The sequence below is a fragment of the Felis catus genome, chromosome D2, assembly GCF_018350175.1.
Source record: "Felis catus isolate Fca126 chromosome D2, F.catus_Fca126_mat1.0, whole genome shotgun sequence".
Lineage (NCBI taxonomy): Eukaryota > Metazoa > Chordata > Mammalia > Carnivora > Felidae > Felis > Felis catus.
The window spans coordinates 67,157,216-67,179,493 of record NC_058378.1 but is presented as its reverse complement, the minus strand read 5'-3'; the positions used below and the strand labels follow the sequence as shown (position 1 = coordinate 67,179,493).

General features: G+C 47.4%; 1 protein-coding gene across 7 annotated transcripts in view; it reads left to right on the top strand.

Moving 5' to 3' along the window:
• Positions 1-21,707, top strand: part of XPNPEP1 (X-prolyl aminopeptidase 1) — a 59,327-nt gene extending 37,620 nt beyond the window's left edge. For 6 of the 7 annotated variants that reach the window (XM_023240903.2, XM_023240906.2, XM_045040658.1 and 3 more), the window contains 13 exons: positions 1,816-1,897; positions 3,396-3,606; positions 5,636-5,725; positions 6,242-6,292; positions 7,857-7,915; positions 8,045-8,122; positions 10,030-10,101; positions 12,550-12,610; positions 14,097-14,166; positions 15,052-15,225; positions 16,138-16,214; positions 17,403-17,501; positions 21,154-21,707. In XM_023240903.2, coding sequence (XP_023096671.1) covers positions 1,816-1,897; positions 3,396-3,606; positions 5,636-5,725; positions 6,242-6,292; positions 7,857-7,915; positions 8,045-8,122; positions 10,030-10,101; positions 12,550-12,610; positions 14,097-14,166; positions 15,052-15,225; positions 16,138-16,214; positions 17,403-17,501; positions 21,154-21,282 — 1,253 coding nt within the window. In that variant the 3' untranslated portion in view covers positions 21,283-21,707. The remainder of the gene's footprint in view (positions 1-1,815; positions 1,898-3,395; positions 3,607-5,635; positions 5,726-6,241; positions 6,293-7,856; positions 7,916-8,044; positions 8,123-10,029; positions 10,102-12,549; positions 12,611-14,096; positions 14,167-15,051; positions 15,226-16,137; positions 16,215-17,402; positions 17,502-21,153) is intronic. The other variant, XM_045040657.1, reaches the window with a different exon arrangement.
• Positions 21,708-22,278: the final 571 nt, after the last annotated feature.

Here is a 22,278-nt window from a genome sequence, read left to right as displayed (position 1 = left end):
TTTCTGATGATTTTCTTCTATTTCTGGTTGCTTTCAGGGGTGGTATTATGGGTTAGAGGGTGTGCACGTGGTAGGCCTTTGGACCCATCTTGCCATTTACCTGCTAGAATTGTTTACAGTGGATAGGAATATGCCTGTCTTGCCACACCCTTCCCAGTCCCAAGTAGTGGCATTTTTATTTTTTAAAATTTTATGAAAAAAATTTTTGTAATGTTTATTTATTTTTTGAGAGGGAGGGAGGGAGAGAGAGAGAGAGAGAGAGAGAGAGAGCGAGCGAGCAGCAAAGGGGCAGAGAGGTAAAGGGGAACAGAGGATCTGAAGCAGGCTCTGTGCTGACAGCAGAGAGCCCGAAGCAGGGCTCGAACTCAGAAACCGTGAGATCATGACCTGAGCCGAAGTCAGACAGACACTTAACCGACTGAGTCACCCAGGTGCCCTGGTACTGTCATTTTTAAACTGCTCGTCTGATAGGTAAAGCTTCATTGCTTTGTTGTGAGAAGCCATTATTTTATTTTATTTTTATTTATTTTTTTTTTCTTTTCTTTTTTTTTTATTTTTTATATATGAAATTTATTGACAAATTGGTTTCCATACAACACCCAGTGCTCATCCCAAAAGGTGCCCTCCTCAATACCCATCACCCACCCTCTCCTCCCTCCCACCCCCCATCAACCCTCAGTTTGTTCTCAGTTTTTAACAGTCTCTTATGCTTTGGCTCTCTCCCACTCTAACCTCTTTTTTTTTTTTTTTTTCCTTCCCCTCCCCCATGGGTTCCTGTTAAGTTTCTCAGGATCCACATAAGAGTGAAACCATATGGTATCTGTCTTTCTCTGTATGGCTTATTTCACTTAGCATCACACTCTCCAGTTCCATCCACGTTGCTACAAAAGGCCATATTTCATTTTTTCTCATTGCCACGTAATATTCCATTGTGTATATAAACCACAATTTTTTTATCCATTCATCAGTTGATGGACAGAGAAGCCATTATTTTAAAATAGACGTAGAGCTTTTCTCACTAGGAGTTTTTAAGTACTGTATTCTTCAGGAGAGCAAGCATTAGGCATCTGGAAGCTTTGAGACCCTAGCTGTTCTCTCTGCTGGCCACTTTAGTTTCTTAAACATACAATGATCTCCCCAGACTTTAAACATACAGTGATCTCCCCAAACACCTTTAACACTGGCTGTAGGTGGGGCCTCCACTCCAGTTCGGTATCATAGCTGACCCTTGGGTAGGCTCCGATAATGGGCTTCATTCTTGGGCTTAAAAGCCACCACCACTCACTCCCTGCTTTTGTTCCTCTGCTGGGAAGCTCCGCCTCCTCGGGGCTCCTTGACTCTTAGCCGGAGGGCCTTGTTGGGCCTTGTTGGGCTCCCTCACCATCCTGGGTGGGTCTCAGTCTTTCTACCCCAGGACGTTGTTTGCTTCAGAAGGGAGAGAGTGCTTGGCTCCTTTCCCTTTACTTGGGAATGCCAGTTTGCTGCAGCAAGGCCAGGTCTGGCAGGTCACCACCAGGGGGACAATTTCAACTCTTTGGAGGGTAATCCTCCTGTTTTTTGACTAACTTCCATTCTGTTCCCGGGACAGCAATATGGTAGCATAAGAAACAGTTTTGGTGCCATCATTTGGCGGGCATGAGCGACTGCAGCTCCAAGTGGAACCAGGAAGTGAGGTTTCCGGCTTTTCTGAGAGATGCCACGGAATCCTTCCATGGAAGCCTTCCATGGATGTTGAAGCGTTTCCCTCCCCCTACAGGCTCTCTCTTGTAATCTCAAGTCAGGCAAGTGACGGGGCTTTTATTTTTTTTTTTTAAGGGCTGTTCAATCTCCGAGGATCAGATGTGGAGCACAATCCGGTGTTTTTCTCCTATGCAATCATAGGATTGGAGACGATCATGTGAGTGTTGGGCCACGCTGGAAAGTCCTTCCTTCCTCACAGCTCCTCAGATTCCCCGTCTCCCCTTGCTGGTTGACCCCGTCACTACCTGACGTCCCGCTGATGCACTGCTTTTCTTCTGCTTTCTCCCTTTCCCGCTCCTCTTTCCTTTCCCTTCTTGTCTTCCTTAACAGCAGGTATTTTTTTTTTACATCCTGCCTCTCTCTTAATCTTCCAAATAACTTGAAATCTATGAAAGTCTCTCTAGTACTAGAAGATAGGGAAAAAACCAAACAAACCAGGCAGGACATCAGAACAAAACCAGAATGAAGCTATTTCACAAAATTCCTGCTGCAAAGTCTTGGTCAGGCCACACATTTGATTCTAAATTTTGTAGCAGCCAGTGCAAAGGGATGTACAGCTCAGTTATACAGTCTTGGGGCCATAGTTCAAATAAACCCAGGCATTTGGAAGGTCAGAAATGACACCGGAAGCCCCCCCCCCCCCCCCCCCGTCAAACTTTATGTATTAAAGCATTGCTTGTGGCCTTCCTGCAGTTGTTCTTTTATTTGGATGGCTCTTTATTCAGATAACATTTATTAAGTTGATAGGGTCTCTATTGGGTGCTAGGGTGAATGAGACAGGGTGCTGGGCTGGAGCTGGGGGATGAATGTCTCTTCAGGGGCTTCAGGGCATGTAAGTGGGCACTGACTCGTCAGTGGGATGGGTATGGATGTTACAGGAGGGGCCTGACCTAAACTTGGGCATCAGAGGAGACTCTTGGGGAAAGTAATATCGAAGCAGAGATCAAGAGCGCATGTGCGTTGGCTAGGTGAGCAGGGAGTGAGGAGAATGGTGGTCTAAGCAGAGGGCATGACATTTTCAGTGGCTCTGGACAGGAGAGAGCACGCTGCCTGAGGAGGGCCTGGAGTGGTTCAGTGTGGTGGGAACATAGAGTGTGAGGCCGGAAGGTGAGCAGGGGCCACATAAAGGAAGGCCCATGAGCGGTGTCCGGGAGCTTGGACCTTTATCCTGAGGACACTGGGGAGCTATTGAATGACTTTTTTCACATGATCAGGTTTGTAAATCATAAAGAATACTATGGCTGGGGAAACTGTGCTGGCTGGGGCAAGACTGGATGCAGAGACCAGTTAGGAGGCTCTGGTGCTAATCCAGCAGAGAGATGGGGGCAGCCTGAACCTGGCTGGTGACTAGGCAAGGCCACGGTCAAAGCTGGACAGATTTGATCAGGATTTACACTATAGGCCCAAAGATCTTAGTGGAGGGAAGGGACAGTGTCCACATCCCGGCTGGGGGAATGGAGTGGATGGTGATAACATACACGGGGATAGGGGCACAGTTTGGGGAGCAGGATTTGAGAAGGGAATGGGGAGGAAGGGGAACTGCTTGGTTTCGGTTGCTAGAAGGTGGAGCCTGTTGTGTATGTGTGGGTGTGTGCTTCCCCCCCTCACTCACATGTCCTCCTTTTTCTGTCACCTCACCCCTGGCCCCTCTGCAGGCTCTTCATTGATGGTGACCGCATAGATGCCCCCAATGTGAAGGAGCATCTGCTTTTTGACTTGGGCCTAGAAGCCGAATACAGAATCCAGGTGCTTCCCTACAAGTCCATCCTGGGCGAGCTCAAGGCTCTGTGTGCCAATCTCTCCCCAAGGGAGAAGGTGTGGGTCAGCGACAAGGCCAGCTACGCCGTAAGCGAGACCATCCCCAAGGTTGGTAGCCCTGCTGAGGCCCATCCAAAGTTGGCCACATTCCATCTGCCAGCCCCTTCCCAGTTGTGGCATCATGCAGCTTTGTCTTTGAAACAGAGGTTGTTTTGGAAGATCTCGGGGACTGATTGTCAGATCAGAGATGTCCTCTCCCTAGATGAGCCCTTTGGGCTAGAGCCATGTTGAGAGTCTGAGGGCCCTTAGAACTCATTGAGTCCTGTGTTGTCCAGAGTGTGGCATGAGAGATGATTTTAGGTGGTATATACTAATATTTAGGTTTATTTAAATATTCTCTGTTTTTTAAATTTTTTTTTTCAACGTTTATTTATTTTTGGGACAGAGAGAGACAGAGCATGAACGGGGGAGGGGCAGACAGAGAGGGAGACACAGAATCGGAAACAGGCTCCAGGCTCTGAGCCATCAGCCCAGAGCCCGACGTGGGGCTCGAACTCACGGACCGCGAGATCGTGACCTGGCTGAAGTCGGACGCTTAACCGACTGCGCCACCCAGGCGCCCCATATTCTCTGTTTTAAAAGCAATTCACCATATACTAGAAAAAATATTTCTAGTATTTGAGACCATGATGCTATAAAAATTGTTTCTTAAGACAGAATTTAACAAACTAAGTTGATTTGAAGATGGTCTAAAGAGGGGCGCCTCCTGGGTGGCTCAGTCGGTTGAGTGTCCAACTTTGGCTCAGGTCATGGTCTCGCCGTTCGTGAGTTTAAGCCCCATGACAGCTCAGAGCCTGGAGCCTGCTTCAGATTCTGTGTCTCCCTCTTTCTCTGCCCCTCCTCTGCTTGTGCTTTGTCTCTCTCTCGAAAAATAAATAAACATTTAAAAAAATATTTTTTAAATAAAGATGGTCTAGAGAAAAGAAGTAAAGGTCTAGAGGGCTGGCAGCTGGTGTAAGAGCTGTGTAGGTGGTAGGAGAACTCTGGGAAACACTACTCTGCGTGTGTTCCTCCCTCACCACATTTTACAGCTAAGGAGACTGGAGGCCCAGAGGGGCTTGGGAAGTTGGGGACTTGTTGAAAGTCAAATGATAGTGATACCCCTGCCCTTTACTCAGCCCGTTGGGTTATTCTAAGCAGTGAACACCTGTCCTCTCATTTTAACTAGGGCCCAGGGCATGACTGGAATCCAAGCCACCTTGGATTGTAGCTGTTTCGAACATCCTGTCTGGAGCCTCTGGCTGCCAAGAGCCCTTTAGCAAGCCCAGGGGTCTCCTCTCTTCTCCATCCTGGAAAGAGCCCAGGCCTGGCCCACTGAGACCTGGCTTGCCAGTACGCCCTGCCACTCTCACACTGTGTGACACTCATCTGCTCAGAGATTTGTTTCCTTGACCTAAGTTAGGGGACCATGCCTGCCTTCTCTGTTTCATGAGGGCTATGCAGGTAGGAGCGAGGGAATAAGGAGCCTAGAAGGAATGAAAGCCTTTCAACGAGCTCTGTGCGAGTGCAAGGTGATCCTAAACCCCCCTCCCGGAGTGCAGGGCTGGCCTCTGACTCGTTCTCATTGGGAAGGGTCTTCCCCAGCCCTTTACGATCAGACCGTGCACAGTAGGTGATTTGTGATCCCTGAGCAAGATGGGAAGGAGCAGGAGCCCTCCCTCAGTCGTGTGTGTCCCCAGTGGGAAAAAGCCTCCTTTGTGCTTTTTCAAGAAAGGGGTTATTTCAGTCAAGCTTTGATCTGTGAATGGGCTCTGACCATGACCATGGAAGCTTGAAAAGCAGTGTCTTCCTGATGGCCGGCAGCCAGCAGTGCCAGAGAGCTGAAGATGTGAGGGACAGAAGAAAAATAATCTTGTTTGATGTACTTTACCTTTTGGAAGTGTTTGAGCCCCTCTTGTCATACTCAGAGTCATCAACCAAAAGGGGCAGGACTTCGATCCCCAGGCACAGCTCCATGGGTCCTGAATGGGAGCTCTTCACGTGACCTGTCTTGATGTGCTGGGTGAAGAGGTGATTACCTTGGTCTTGGGTGAGTGGAGCCAGACTCAGTTTCCCATACTACGCCTTTTGCCCCTAGGATCATCGATGCTGTATGCCTTACACCCCCATCTGCATCGCCAAAGCTGTGAAGAATTCTGCCGAATCAGAAGGCATGCGGCGAGCTCACGTGAGTAAAGCAGCCGGTGCAAAGGGGGCGTGTATGGTGGTTGGAAGGCCCAGTCCCTCACCTGCTGTGTGGCTTTGAGCCTGGCACAAAATTGGAAATTTTTGGAGCCTTCCAGCATTAGTGAGAAAATGAAGTAGAATACTCAGTGGGCTAGATCTTTATAAAGTACAATGTATAACACAAAAAAGGCGACGACGACGATGATGATGATGATGGAGAAGAAGAAGAGTAAGAAGGTGATGCCTCTTAAAAGGCCCAAGGTATGTTTCAAGGCCAGTGGTGGGTCTAGAAAGATTTGAGGCCCACAGATGGCATTTGCCAGTGGCTTGTCTTTCCTGCCTCTGGAGGGCAGGAATGAATCCACTGAGGGATTTTTGACTTTGCTCTCGGTAGGCCCTTCCCTGGTTGTGTCCGATGGGTCCGACTTTCTCAGAACCACGTTAGGGCTGGGCACTGAATTTGCCCAGCTGATTTTCAGTAATAACTTAAAAAAAATTGTCTCTATTCTTTGCACAGATTAAAGATGCTGTTGCCCTCTGTGAACTCTTTAACTGGCTGGAGAAAGAGGTTGGTTCTTCGTCTTGTTTTAACACATGGATGTAGATTATTCAGAAGTTCTCAACATGTGATTCAAACCGTGGCACCTCCATGCTCTGGTGACCACAAGGTGTAAGGTCTTGATCTAAGTTTAGTCCTTACTTTTGGTAGTTCTTTCTGGAAATTTGGTGTGTGTGTATTTAGAAGTTTTTTTAGTTGTAGAAAATAGTAACACAGATGAAGACAGAATTTCCTTCACAGAGAGGATCCTTTTTGGGTCAAGGCATTGTCTTATAACTAAGTGGAATTTCATTATGAGGAAAAATGACTCACAATAATATTCTAGGCAAGCTGATTATAGTAAGAGAAAAAGATCTTTGTGTACTTCAATTTAAGACTTAAAACTTTTTATTTCATAGTAAATTGACTCTTGGCCATTAGTTTCTTGCCCTTTCATTCCTTATGGTTGACAGCAGGAGGATTTCTTTGTGTCATTACTAAACAATCACATGTTCCCTTTAAATATTATATAAACAATTCTTTAAAAGTAGCTTAAACTGGAATAAGGGTATCACCCTGTGTGTAACTATTTTATTCTCTCTGGCTATTTTCCTTCTGTGTAAATAAGTTTTACACATCTCTCAGTGTATACATACGATTTTGTATTTTATTTTATTCCGTTAGCACCACAGCGTGAGCATTTTCCATGTGCTTTGAGGCCTTAAAAAAAGGATCCAAATTGTAAAAGCATTGTGAGGTGACAGATGGTAGCTACACTTGTGGCGAGCATAGCATAAATAGAGATGACGAATCACTGTGTTGCGCACCTGAAACTAACATAACACTGTGTGTCAACTATACTCGAATAAAAAAAATTTAACAAACAGAAGGATCCAAGCAGAGAGGTTGCGTTTAGTGGTTAGACCAATTTGCCATTGCTCCTATTTTCAGGTGTTTAGATCCTTTTTAATTTTCTGGCCGTTATTAATCACCCTGTAATAATACCTTTCATTTATCTTCTTTACGTATTTAGGATGACTTTCGTAGGACAGTATCCTAGCAGGAGATGGTTTTGAATTTTTCAACTTAGATGGATTAAGTTTGGGGAGGTTTTAGGGTATAACACTGGGGCAGAGAGTTAAGTGAAAAATTGAAAGGATAGAAACCCTTCTACTTTAATTTTTTTTTTAAATTTTTTATTTATTTTTGAGATAGAGACAGAGCACAAGTGGGGGAGAGGCAGAGAGAGGGTGAGACACAGAATCTGAAGCAGGCTCCAGGCTGCTGTCAGCACAGACCCTGACATGGGGTTTGAACTCACAAACCGTGAGATCATGACCTGAGCTGAAGTTGGATGGATGCTTAACTGACTGAGCCACCCAGGGGCCCCTAAACCCTTCTACTTTAGATTGCTTTGGTAAGAGTCTTAGAAAGTTCCCTCCTTGTTGAAGACAAGACCTCAGCTGTGTCCCGTAGGTTGGACAGCCAGGACATGGGAAATGAGGAAAAAATAAGCTTTTAATGCATCCCTTTTAACATGTAATAAACACGTGAATTTATCACTCCAGATGACTTATGAGCAACTTCCTTGTAGGTGCCCAAAGGTGGTGTGTCGGAGATCTCAGCTGCCGACAAGGCTGAGGAATTTCGCAGGTACGGATCCGTGTGTGCAGGAACCTTGTGGTCATTTCTTTGGCAACTTAAATGAGGCTGAGAGGGCCCTGATTGCTGGCACAATAAGATTCTGGAAGCCGCTGTGCTCTCTGTGTCTTTCTGTTCCAGACAACAGGCTGACTTTGTGGACCTGAGCTTCCCAACGATTTCCAGTACGGGACCCAATGGCGCCATCATTCACTACGCGTAAGGCATGCGGAGGAGCACGCTGCCTGGCTTTGCTGCTGCTTCTGCACAGGAGCCTGAGCAGGGGAGAGACATTATTTTACCAGAGGCCCCAGTGCCCACCCCCATGTTGTCTGTTGAGGCTGTTCTTATATGTGAAATGAGGTCTTGTTTTCTCTCAATCTCCCACTCTCTGCCTTTTGGGAGCCTCCACTTAGGCTCAGGTGTATGGCACTGACATTCTTCAGGATGTAGTCAAATGGGTTGTCCCCATTTCCTTTCTGTGTCTACAGAAGCTGTATTCATAGCTCTTGATCATGGTGATCGGTGTTTGTCTTTCTTGATAATGGCAGCCATTTTGATGCAGGAGTCCAGACATCTTTGTGAGCTCCATCACTCCATACCAAAAAACTTATCATGAGGTTGTTGAGCATACTATTGTGGTTAGGGAGATAATCAGCACCCTTTCTTCCCTCCTTGTGGGCTTGGCACCCAGCCTATGAGGCATTTTAGCAGATGACCTATAAGAGCCTGTGGACTCACAGAGCTGAGCATTCCCTGCACTGTGAGATGGGAGGGGCACTGATAAGTTTAGGGCTGATCTGTCTGTGGAGATGGTGGGAAATGGAACTTGGCTTGGTTATCGGGCTTCAGCTTTCAGAATTGCCCAGTTGAATGGATTTGCCTTGTGTTGGACATTCTGAGTTCTTTGCTCCATGTCTGAGGTACACAGTCTGGGGGAAGATCACTTGGTCTGTCTCACTGGGCTGTACTTGGGCAGAGATTCACCCCCACCCCCTTTTAATAGTTGCTTTTAGAGCTTTTAGTCTTGGGGCAGATTTTGAAGCTGTGTGGGAGACAGTCACAGCTGTGATTGTGCAGCTCTCTCGTATTAATGCTTCTGTTCCAAAATTAAAATATCAAAAGGACTCCAGTTTTTGTCTTATGTTTAATTCAGGTGATGAATTTCTTGGCTGGATACTATCCTAGAATTTTACATGTAATTAACACATTAAAAAGAACTCCGATCAAATGGGGGAGATGCCTGCTTCTACTTTGGCATGTTTTCACAATGGGCTGCTGGAAGCCTGTTGAGAAGCAGGACGTTGCTTCCATGTCTGGTTGTCTTTTTCAGTCGTTCGGCCCAAGTAGCCACTGATGCCCGTAGTGCTGGAGAGGGGGTGGTGCCTGGAAATGAAGGAGTCCTTCTCTCAACGGCAGGGCAGAGACTTGAAGTGCTATTATTCGTTGTAGCATTTCCCAGTGCAGTGACACTGTCTGGAAGTGGCCTGGGGAAATCAGATCACTTTTTAAAAGTGCTTCGTGTTCATTTAGAAAAAGTGCTTTGGCGTAAGAACATTGTGATCTACTTCATTTCCCAGTAAAAATCCCTTTAGTTTTCCTCCCAAATTGAGGAATTTACCTCCTGCCTGTCTGGTGGCCTAGGAAGCAAGTGGGCAGGCTCCTGATGGGGTCAGGACTGAGGGAGTTACATGGAGGCTGAGGCCGGGGCCTGGGACCCCCACACCCAGAGACAAGTGACTCCTGGCTGCTATATTCCCAGTTCTGAGGACTCTAGCTTGGTCCTGCTGCATCTAATGATTATTATTTTTGTAACTTTTACAATTATTTCATGAACATCTTTTTTGTTCCAAGCACATATGGAGCTAGATATAAAGAGATATGTTGTTCTTCCTTCTCTTGATCTCTTTATCCAGTTGGGGAGATAGGTCGACTGGGTCTTTGACTAGTTCTAGAAGATTAAATTATTTGGAATAATTAATTTAGTTGGTAACTTTTAATTTTGATATAATTTCAGACTTAACCTAAGTTGTAAGAATAGCATAAGGAACTCTTATTTGTCCCCCTCCCAGATTCAGGAAGTGTTTACATTTGTGGACTAATTAATTTTTAATTCACTTTCTTAGGCCAGTCCCTGAGACGAATAGGACCTTGTCGCTAGATGAGGTGTACCTGATTGACTCGGGAGCTCAATACAAGTAAGTGAACTAGGGCTGCCTTAGAACTTGACGATGTTGGCTCAAAGCAGTTGAATAGGGGGCAAGCCAGGCTCCAGCCGAGAGCACTCAGCTGAGACTCTCACTCTGCACCTGCCGCTAATGGACTCATTCCCGTGTCTTGTCCTTTTTTTCCACCCGTGGTTGAAAGAGCCCAGTGGTGACTCTTCCCACAAAAGACTGTTTGATAGGAATGTTTAGTTCTTGGCCGAGTGTTGTTAAATACTAAATAAATAACTGAAAGCAAGCTTTCAAAACCACTGGAAAGTCTTCTGCTCTAGCTCATAAACCACCTGCTAGCTCTCTGGACTTGTAGTGGCCTCAGGGCCTTGGGAGGTAAGGGATTAATTTTGAATGAATGAATGAGAAACTAGGTTGCCCCCAAATTTCTGAATTTTTGTCTTTATATCTTGCTCCTTTTCACACTTATCCTCTAGAAAGTTTCTCAGAGGAGAACCCAAGAGTTGGTTGGGTCTCAATGTGGAAGCCATGAGAGGGAGCTGGAACAGGTGTTGTCTGCATGAAGAGGGCACGAGCAAGGCCTTTTAATGCTCCATTCCCACTGCAGTTGGGACCATGGCTGAGGGGGAGCCTGATCTTTAAGTGAGCTTCGCCCCGTGCATGGAAACCACAGCCTAGCCTTGGGACACATGGGTTGGTATTCATGATAACAGCCTAGAACTGAGGGTGTTGAGATTATTTGGCTACTGGTGTAAATTTTGGTTCGCTTCTAAATTTTAGCAGGATTCTAGAAGTTATCCTTTCTGTGTCACAGGTATGGATTAGTGTGTTCTAAGAGATACCTTTGGGTATTTTTTATAAATTTTTTTTTTTCAACGTTTATTTATTTTTGGGACAGAGAGAGACAGAGCATGAACGGGGGAGGGGCAGAGAAAGAGGGAGACACAGAATCAGAAACAGGCTCCAGGCTCTGAGCCATCAGCCCAGAGCCTGACGCGGGGCTCGAACTCACGGACCGCGAGATCGTGACCTGGCTGAAGTCGGACGCTTAACCGACTGCGCCACCCAGGCGCCCCATACCTTTGGGTATTTTTAGGGTTCAGTCTTTTGTTGTCCTGATGGGAGGAATTGGAGGTTGGCTCTCTCTCTTTTCTTTTTCATGTTTATTTTTGAGAAAGAGAGAGAGGAGCATAAATGGGGGAGGGGCCGAGACAAAGGGGGGATGGAGGATCCTAGACAGGCTCTGTGCTGACAGCAGAGAGCCAGATGCGGGGCTCGAACTCACAAACTGTGAGCCAAAGTCGGACGTTTAACTGACTGAGCCACCCAGGCGCCCCGCCCTCTTTTGATAGAAGCAGCCTCCTGTTTACTTTGTCCTCTTCCCCCTCGTTTATGACCCCAGTGACAGCGTCTCCCATGAAACAGTCCTCGCGTTGTGTGTGTCAGGGCCTGACGAGTTTACTCTCAGTACATGAGGCCATCCTTGCATTCCTACTTTGTCTCATTTAGTTTTTTTAAGCGACTTTATTGAGATATACTTCACATACCATACAGTTTACTCACGTTAAGTATACAATCAATGGTTTTTAGTATATTCACAGAATTGTGCAACCATCACCACAAGCAATTTTGAAACATTTTCATCACCCTTAGAGAGAAACCCCATTCCCATTAGCAGTCACTTCCCATTTTCCCCTACCTAGGAAACCATTACTATACTTTCTCTCTACGGGTTTGCCTATTCTGGGCATTTCCTATAAATGGAATTATATATAATGCATGGCTTTCTCTGTCTGGCTTCTGTCTTCAAGGTTCATTCGTGACCTAGTGTGTGTCAGTACTTTATTCCTTGTAATTACTAAGTAATATTCATTGTATAGATACCACATTTTGTTTATCCATTGATAGCCATTCAAGTTGTTTCTACCTTTTGGGTTTTATGAATAATGCTACTATGAACGTTTGTATACAGGTTTTTCTTATTTTATTTTAATTTATTTTTTAATTTACATCCAAGTTAGCGTATAGTGCTGTAAGGATTTCAGGTGTAGATTCCAGTGATTCATCCCCTACGTGTAACACCCAGTGCTCATCCTAACAAGTGTCCTCCCTAATGCCCCTTACCATTTAGCCCATCCCCCCCCCACAACCCCTCCAGCAACCTTCAGTTTGTTCTCTGTATTTAAGAGTCTCTTATGTTTTGTCCCCCTCCTTGTGATTTTTGCTTCCCTTCCCTTATGTTCATCTGTATACAGGTTTTTAGATTTTCACTTCTCTTGGGCATTTACCTGGGAGTGGAATTGCTGGGTCATGTGGTAACTCCATATTTATAACCTTTTAAGGAGCTGAAGATTACTTTCCAAAGTGGCTGCACTATTTTACGTGGCCACCAGCAGTGGCCTCACCTACCTCATATTTGAGCAAAAGCTTATTTGGAGTGAAAACTAATTTGTCCTTTCTTCTGGAAAGGGATGGAACCACAGATGTGACACGGACCATGCATTTTGGGACCCCTACAGCCTATGAGAAGGTAAGGTGGAGCAGAAAACTTGAGAGGGCCTCTCTGCTTTCGTAAGAGCATTGCTTTTATGAAAAGGAATTGTGTAACTAAGTAAAATTTGTATGTGGGATAGTAAAATAGCTCATTACTGTGGAGTCAGGCTTATCTGCTTTATGATGTCCATTTAATTAATTACTGGAGACATTTTAAAAGCATTCTGTCTGCTAAGGTCAAGGAACTCAGATTCAAGTTTAACAGCGTCAGTAGTATTCTCTTGAGTCAGGAAATCTCTAGGGATGGGAATGAAGTAGTGAAGTGTACGTTTTTTACAAACAGCATCTAGATTTGGTTCTGAAAGCCACCCCCTTCTTTTTTCAAGTTCAGCATTTCCATTTATAGGCTTGGCTGTAGGAACCCTCTGAAATGATATACACTGCTCAGTTTTTGGTCTGTCTGGCCTGGAAAGGAGGAGATAGCAGTGAGGTAGAGAGATGTGCACCAGGAGTCTAGAGTCTGGACTTGAGGTCTTCTCTGCTGTTTACTGGCTCTGTGACCCTGAGTAAAGCACACAGACACATCCACAGAAATGGGGATAAGAGTACCTGCCTCCAGGGCTGGTTGTAAAGGTTCCGTGAACCTTGCAAGTTCCCGGATCAGTCACTACCTAGTGAATGTTGGTTGATTCTCAGTGAATCTGTTTTTCTGGGAACTTCTGCAGGAAGTTTATCCAAGGAAGAGAGTTTCAGGCAGTGCAGCAGAGCAAGCTTCATACTCAGGTCCTGTGCCTCATCTATTTGTAGGCATGAGCCCCTCAGAGGAGTTTGACCTTGGGTCCATATACCTTTGGTGTGACTCTTTTTGTTCTGGAGAAAGAATTCCAGACCAGACTGAAGAGTATGGGTTTAGTCCTAACTCTGCACCTTACCAGCAAACCCCTAACCTTCCAAGCAGCACTTTCTTCATCCAGGCAGTTAGGGATAACCCCTGAGTATAACACTGGTCAGGGCACAGAGGCTGAAGCAGGACCGCCTGGCTTCAAGGCCAGATGCTGCTGCTTATGAAGTGAGCCACCCAGCATGCTGGCTAATCTCTCTGTCAAGTGAGGATGACCACAGCATCTCCATCATGAAGTGTGGGATTAAATGATCAGTGTTTACTACCATGCCTGGCACAGAGGAGTCGCTCGGGAAATGTTAGCTGGCTTCACCAGTACTTTCTCCTACTTTCCCAGGCTTTCTCGTGCTCAGAGTATATTGGAATGTTCATTACCAGGGAAGGATCTGTGGGATCGTGTCTCTGACAGTTCTCTTCTACTCAATTTAATTTCAAGGTTTTCTGGAAAATTGGTCCTATGACCAAGCTTTTTTCCCACCAGATTTCTTTTTCTTTTCACTCTGATTTTCTCTGTGGTATTGCTAAAAACCTTCAGAAGCAAGGTTTTTGAACTGCTGGAAAACTACAGGACTAACACCTCTGTCCCGGTTCTGCAACACGCCCCCTGGGTTTTCTTTGGCAGGAATGCTTCACATATGTCCTCAAGGGCCACATAGCTGTGAGCGCAGCCGTTTTTCCAACTGGAACCAAAGGTAGGTGGTTCCTTCTGTCATGTGACAGGCTGGTTCTTGTTCAGACACCAAACGTGTCTAAATGTGAGAGGAAGAACATGTCCTTTCTTGTCGTGTCAGCCCCAGTCCCTTCAGGCCCGTCCGGGGCAGGTGGGTGTGCCGCAGGAAGTGAGTCTCCTGGACCCGCTGGCTGAGCTCAGAGGGCCTCCCAGGGAGCAGGCTGAGGTTTGGGCTTGATGCCGGCTGTATACCTCTCTCCTGACCACTTCAGGTGTCGGATGACACATAAAGGTGGCTCCCAGGAGAGTGCAGCCGGGCGTGAAGGCCTCAGGGCCCAAGCGGAAGTTGGTGCAGCCTCCTTCTGCCCTGCAGTGCTGGGCCAGGGCCTCCTGGTTGGGATCCTTGTCGGGATTTATTTTACTGGGAACCTGACTTCAGATATATGCCAGTTTGCTTGAGGACCGATGGATGGGGCACTGGACAGGGAGTTGACAACACCTGGACCTTGAATCTTAGATGGAGCCTGCACTCATCTCCCTGGGCATCCCTTTTATTGCAGTCTGGTTTTAATCCTGAAACCTCCGGGTCCCAGAACTGGGAAGGGAATGTCCCTATCGCCAACACCCTCAGCTGCTGCCGGCGGCCGTCCCCTTGCTGGCTTCGTGGACAAACAATCCTCTGGCTTCAGACTGAGCTCTGATTGGCTGGGGAGCGGCCGTCCTCGGGAGCTCTGATTGTTAGCTCTTCCTTGTGCCAGGTTGAAATCAGAACCCTCCAGTAACTTTTACACGCTGGTTTCTGTTTCACCTTCTGGAGCCAAACATAATAAATCTAATCTCTAAAGTGCTTTGCAAATTGAAAAAGTACTGGACAAATAGCATCAAGTGGTTCTTATGTGTCTTTCAGGACACCTTCTTGACTCATTTGCCCGCTCAGCTTTATGGGATTCTGGCCTGGATTACTTGCACGGAACGGGACACGGTGTTGGGTCTTTCCTGAATGTTCATGAGGGTCCTTGTGGCATCAGTTATAAAACATTCTCTGATGAGCCGTTGGAAGCAGGCATGATCGTCACCGACGGTATGTGTCCCTCTCACCCAGTGCATGCATGGATCTCTGAGCCTGTTTGAACACTCTCTGTTGTTTCTTATACTTATTTTAAAGTAAATTAGATATACTTTCCCCCTCTTGTCTCCTTGAATTAAGAACAACTTTTTATGATTATAAAAGTGACACGTGTTCATTTTAGAAAAAGTGAGATGGGGAGCACCTGGGTGGCTCAGTCGGTTAAGCATCTGACTTCAGCTCAGGTCATGATCTCGCGGTTCGTGAGTTCAAGCCCCGTGTCAGGCTCTGTGCTGACAGCTCGGAGCCTGGAGCCTGCTTTGGATTCTGTGTTTCCTTCTCTCTCTGCCCCTCCCCTGCTCACACACTCACTCTCTCTCTCTCTCTCTCAAAAATAAATAAACGTTAAAAAAAAATTAGAAAAAGTGAGACAGTGGAACAGCATATGGAAGAAAATGAAAATCATTTGTAATCCAGCCATCCATAGGAAATGCTACTTAATATTTTGATGTATTAGCTTTTGGTCTTTCATATGTGTATATATCTTTTTTCTAATCATTCAGATTATACTGGACATAGTGTTTGTATTCTGCTTTCTTAATGTACTTCCTTTTCCCACGTCATTAACAGATCTCTGTGAATATATTGTAATGCGTGCATCATTATGGCTTATGAATATGCGCTGTGATCTCTGTGGTGGATCCTGTTATTGTACTCAGGGACTTCAGAACCTTCCTTTCTGTTCCTCGAAGATCTATTGAAAGTGGCCATGTGGGAGGAGGAGGCATCTTTGGGCTCTTGGGCCTGGATTGAGGGGACTGTTCACCTGTTTCCTCTCCCCCTCCAGGGTGGGGCTGTCATCCCAGGAGTGGTCATGTGCACGTTCATCATGGGCTGCTTCTCATTTCTGGGTTTGGTGTCTTTTAGAGCCAGGGTATTATGAAGATGGGGCTTTTGGAATTCGCATTGAAAATGTTGTCCTGGTGGTCCCTGTGAAGACCAAGGTAGGTAGTTATGTATTTATTTATTGTGAAATTTTCATTATTTCCTAATGAGGGAAGATAAAGATGTTTGTTTTTGGAGTCAAGAGTGTGCCATTTTGGAGCTGAAATGGAGCTTCCTTCCCATAGTGGAGAGTTTCCTAGAAATCACTCTCCTCTGCAAAGCCAAAAAGAAAATTCTTCATGAACTGGGACCCAGAACTGGAATGCATGGAGCCCCAGGCAGGCCCCTGCTGGATGTGATTTGGGTCTGAGTTTGCTAGAGGCAGCTTCTTGTCATGATGCTTCCTCTACAGGGGCAGGGGGTGGGGGAGGTGCTTACTTAAAGGCCCCTCCCAGACCCCAGACCCAGAGCTGGGGCCGGGAAACTATATTTTCAACAAATTCCCTAGATGATTTTTATTGGGTAAACCTGAGGAGCCATGAGTTATACTGTGGGTCAGGCCCCACAGGCTGGCGAGAAGATAGGTCCGGTGCCCTGCAGAGGACAGGGGCTCCTCCTTCTCCCCATCACTGTTACAAGAGGATGCAGGGCGTCAGGTGCTAGGCTTTACCTAGAAGACCTGCTTACTCCTCTTCTGTGAGTGACTGGAAATCAAACAGTTAGAGAGAAGTGGCTTCTTAAGCCTGCAGGGATCTGCATGTTGAAGTCACTGTCTGTGAGAGTGACCTCTCTTCTCACTCCCAGAGGCCTTGCCAGGAACAGAGACCCAGCATGCCCTCAGGTGCCGTGGCCATTCCATACTGTGTAGGATGGACAAACCTGTTATATGTCACCTGATGAGACTAGCAGGTCAGGACAGGCCACGCGGTTAACTGTTAAATAAAAGTGGTGTCGGGCACTTATATGCCGTAGAGTCTTGAGAACCAAAACCAGTGATGCCCCTCATCCAGACACTGCCATGTTGTTTCCTTACTTCTTCTCCATCACCGTGGACATTAGCCTGTGGACCTGCTGCTGAGAGCCCCTCGGCTTCTGATGGCTGCTGTTTGCACGGCGGAGCAGCTTTTGGACAGTCACATCAGCTGGGTTCATCGTGCCTCCTGGGCCGATTGAAAATGCTCTGACCCCTTCTTGGTTCCCAGTCACACCTGGCCCTGAGGGGTGGTCCTGGCTGGTGGGAATGACCTCATGGTGGTTCATTGTGAGAGGGAGAAGTAAAAGCTTCTGTTTTCTTCTTTTTCCAACAGTACAACTTCAATAACCGGGGAAGCCTGACCTTTGAACCTTTAACTTTGGTTCCGATACAGACCAAAATGATAGATGTGGATTCTCTTACAGACAAAGAGGTAAGAGGGTGGCTTGGAGGTGACAGAGTGGAAGTAGGGGTGGGGAGCTACCTTATGCTCTCTAGTCTGTTCTCACTTTTTAATTTAGAGGTCTGTGCCACCTGAGTCTGAAGATTCTAGGTCTCCTGTGGTCTGTAGGTGTTTTTCCTGTATTTGTTGGCTCTCCAGGTAGGGGTCCTCCCTGCACTATTGTGGGGCTGTAAGGTTTCGTGAGAGGGAATAATTTGCCATTGCTTTCCATGAGGGCAGGAGCCATATCTGCACTGAGGCGTGTTTAGCAAACCATGGGCCATGTGTCTCCCCTATGAGAAGCCAGATGGGTGGAAGGGCCTGTTGGCCATTGCGCATACCAGATTGTTTTCTAATGTTGAATGAAACATTAAGGGCATGAAAAGCAAAATCTATTATCATATGCCCAGTTTCCACACAGAAAGGAGAGAGGTGGTAGCTACTATTCCAGTCACTCTGGGCTGTGAAACTCTTCACAAAGCTAGGAGCACAATAGTGCTCACCTATCAAGCTCAGAAGGAAACAGGTCTTGAAACCCCTTCAAGTCCGCTGGTGGGTCCCCAGGCCCACACAGCCAGGTGAGGTGACAGGCACCAGGACCTGGAGTAAGCCTTGAGGGATCAGGCCAGGTGATCAATATCAGAACAGAGAGGGGTCAGAGACAGGGCAGGAATGGTCAACACTGGACAGACAAAACTGCTCCCAAGCCAGGAAGACAGAAGTCAGAAGGACACAAGTTCCAGAGCAGGGTAGGTGGTCAGAAGTCCCTGCAAAGGCAGATGACTGATGGGAGCCAAAGTCAGGACAAGTGTGGTAGGTTCTATAGGAATATGTTTTTATCACTCAAAGCAGCCACTGACCCCACTCCAGGGACCTTGAAGTGCCTCTTTAGGCATCCTCAGTGGTGCACACCTAGGCCTCATGCTCGGCCCTGGAGAAAAGTGCCTCAGGCTTGAGGAGGCCCCTTCTATTGGACTGTGGGATGGAATTCCTGCAGCTAGAAGCCTCTTCTGCCTCATCCAGCTCACAGATGGGTGACAGAAAATGTCATCTACCTCCTGCTTAGTGTGGACATCTGTGCTTAACTGTCAGTGCCCTTGACCCGCCAGACATTCCCACTCGCAGCACCTAAACGAGTCCTACTGATGTGGTTGTAGAGGGTGCTGGACATGACACAGCCTGTAAGCAGCAATGTCAGCTGTGTCTGTGGCAGGAAGAGTCCCTCCAGCATTGCAGGGGTCTTTTCCAGCCTCTGCAGGGGATGGCTAATGTGAAAGGGGACAAGAACACTAGGTGGGCATGGAAGCCACCCTGCTTAAATCCTTTGTGACCACAGGAGCCACTGTCTCTTACCGTGGCCTTGGGTACCGCTTCCAGGGTCTTAGCGAGGGACTGTTCAGTAATAAGTCACTTTACTCTCTTGGAAGACCAAGGCCGTGGCTTCCTACCCTGTACCCAGGGTTTGCAATCCTTGCCGTCTAGATAAAATGAACTAATCAGGAGGCATTTCTCCCAATGACATTCTGCTCTATCCAGGGAAATAGTGCATGAAGAAGGTTGAGTGAGACCATTCTTCTTTGAGGGAGAAAGAGTTTTGTTAACCTCACAGTCCACCCCATGACATTGGACATAGACCAGTGGGTTTTTTTTTTTTAATGTTTATTTATTTATTAGAGTGCATGCGCGTGTGCACATGAGCGGGGCAGGGGCAGAAAGAGAGGGGGAGAGAGAATGCCAAGCAGGCTCCATGCTGTCAGCTCAGAGCCTGATCTGGTGCTTGATCTCACAAACCGTGAGATCCTGACCTGAGCTGAAATCAAGAGTTGGACATATAACCGACTGAGCCACTCAGGCGCCCCCAGTGGCTCTGTCTTAATCTGTGGTTCATTACCGTACCTTGCATAGCCAATTCACTGAACTGTTCCTTCTGTCAATTTTTATAGGACAGATAATATCTTCTTATCCTTAGATCATAAGCAAGTTTCTACAGATAACAGTAGATGTACTTAACATACCAGGCAGAGTACATTTATTATCTCTTTTGGCCAAAGAACGTCTTTCCGTATATCACTTAATGAATCTGGGGCGTCGTTCTGTCTGAAGGCACAGTAGTACCCCACAACCAGATTCTGTCCATTTGGCTTTTAAAATACTTGGTCACGCCCTTTCCCGTCTCCCAAACAGACTGTCTTAACAATTACTTTAGGGGCTTTTTGGGTTCGGTCTTGCATTCCCATCACTTGTCACCAGATGGCAGCTGAGGACTTTGCTCGTGAACGTGAGCAGCGGCAGGTTTTCAGGGCCTTAGGGAAGTTGGTCAGGCCTCACGGAGGCTGTGTGCACAAACTGAAAGGGTTTTGGGAGTTTCCTCCCGGCCCCGGGGTTGGCCGCTTTGGACTGCGGGCTGTCTTGTAGCCCTGCCCGGCCTCACTGCTGACCCATAGCAGTTGGCCGGCTGTTGACACCCTCCCCCGCTCCCCAGCTCCAGCAGGAGCTAGTAGGTTCTTATCGGTGGGGAGTGGAGCCCTGGTGGGGTCAAGGCCAGGTGGCAGTATCACTGCATCTGTGTGCCCATCTCGACCCTGAGCTGGTGTTGGTATCTGGTGCAGACTGTAGTCCCTGAGGCCTGTGCTTCTGTAACACCACTGCCTCCCCAGGTGGTATTTGGCTCGTTACAACAACTGCATGGTGGTGGTGGTAGTCTCCAGCCTTGCTGCGGCTGAGCGTCTGGTCAGACCCACTTCCTGGACAGTGGAGAGAATGGGTGGCTGTCCTCTGGGTAGAACTTGCTTCCCTCCAGCCTTCGCACCGCCCTGCCCCAGAGGGGAGAGTTCACCCTTGTGTGGCTGCAGAACTTTGGCCCTCAGGTCTTGTGGATCAGACCTCCTTCCTCCTTACGTCTTTGAAAAAATCTGAGGCGGTGGCCACATTCAGTTGAGTGTTGGAAAGTTGAGCTCCCCACCCCACCCTGTGGCACCACAGTCCTTGGCCACCCAAGGTTTTGGGTTCATCTAGACAGCCACGCTCACAAGACCCACGTGGGCTCAGCTGATTCTAGTTCATTCAGCTTTGTCAGCGGACTTAGGACAGGAAAGCCCGTGTGTTGGTGGGACACCTTCACGTGTGTCTCTTAGCAGGAATCTTAGCAGCCGTCTAGGGTAGGCACCCTTCCCCTCCGCTGCCACCCAGAGATGGCCCAGGTGTACGGGAATGAGGCCACATGGGTGAGTGAAGGACCCACCAGACCCCCCTGCCCATCCCTCTTATGATGTCCTGCGCGTATGGATTCCAGGGGTCCCATTGAGAGGATACCTGGTTACAGGTTACTCTGCACTCAGGGAAGCCAAGGCCGTGACTTGCTCTCAGGTGTTTACTGCTCCTTCAGTCATTGTCCACATGCTGTATGTAGACTGTTCTAGGAGCATTTTACCATAAGCGATGTGGCCTTGTCCTGTTGATTTCCAGGGAAATAGAGCACAAAGAAGCCACTTGTCCCTGAATGGGGTGGGTGGGGGGGAGTTTTGTGCATCTCTGCTCTCAACTTGTGATCTCCGCACTTGGGCCACGCCTCTCCGTTTGCCCATTTAGCCTCTGGGAGAGGTGTGATGGTGAATACCCCATTCCTCTTTCTCCCCTCTTGCAGTGCGACTGGCTCAACAACTACCACCTGACCTGCAGGGATGTGATCGGGAAGGAATTGCAGAAACAGGGCCGCCAGGAAGCCCTCGAGTGGCTCATCAGAGAGACGCAACCCATCTCCAAACAGCGTTAATGCCCCCCTGGTTTTTGTTTTTGTAAAATGCTCTGAGGAAGGGAAGAAACCTGGCGGATCCCTGCCATCTGTCCCCTTCCCTCTCCTTCCTTAGTTCCCCTTTTTACTTTGAGATTCTAAGAAGAACTGAAAATCTTCTGATCCTCTTTGATATTTTCTTGCAAACACTCAATCTTTTATGATTTTTTAAATTGTTGAGAACGAGCCGAGAATAAAATTGCTGCACCAGAAGGAGGATCCCCACAAAGCCAAACGCCGATGCGGGGAGATGCCCTGATCAGCCGCAGTGAGTTGTCTGGCCAGTGATGGTGAAGCACTGAGCGCTTGCTCTGGGGTGGCCAAGTTTCAGGTGCTAGTACATTATTCATGATCACCTTGATTCATGAGACTGTATTTATGATCAGTGAATAAAATGTCAAAATGTGCTTTGTCTCGGCTGGCTCTTTCCTCACAGCACTGTCCATGCTGCGTGTTAGGCGAGCTCATCTCCAGGGCTGGTGGCCTTTGGGGCAGGCGTTTTCCAGATAGACGGTCCCCTTTGAGGAGTGATCCCTGGCCTCCGCACATATTGTCTGACTTAATTGTAAGCCTCTCTTGCTTTTCTCTAGGAAATCCAGTGTTTTGGTGAGTATACTGTTGAAAGTGAGTCTTCCATGGTCTACCCTGTAGCATACGTTGTGTGGTGTCTCCCCCATAGCGCCTCAGTCCTCATGTCTCGTCACTTGTTCACAGTGTTCTGTGGCAAGTGCCTGCAACTCCCCGTCCTTGGGCTTTCTCTCTCTTTTTTCAAAAAAATTTTTACTTATTTTTGAGAGAGAGAGAGACAGGGTGCAAGCAGAGGAGGGACAGAGAGAGAGGGAAACACAGCATCTGAAGCAGGCTCCAGGCTCCGAGCTGTCAGCACAGAGCCCCACACAGGGCTCGAACCCATGAACCGTGAAATCACGACCTGAGCTGAAGTCTGATGCTCAACCGACGGAGCCACCCTGGTGCCCC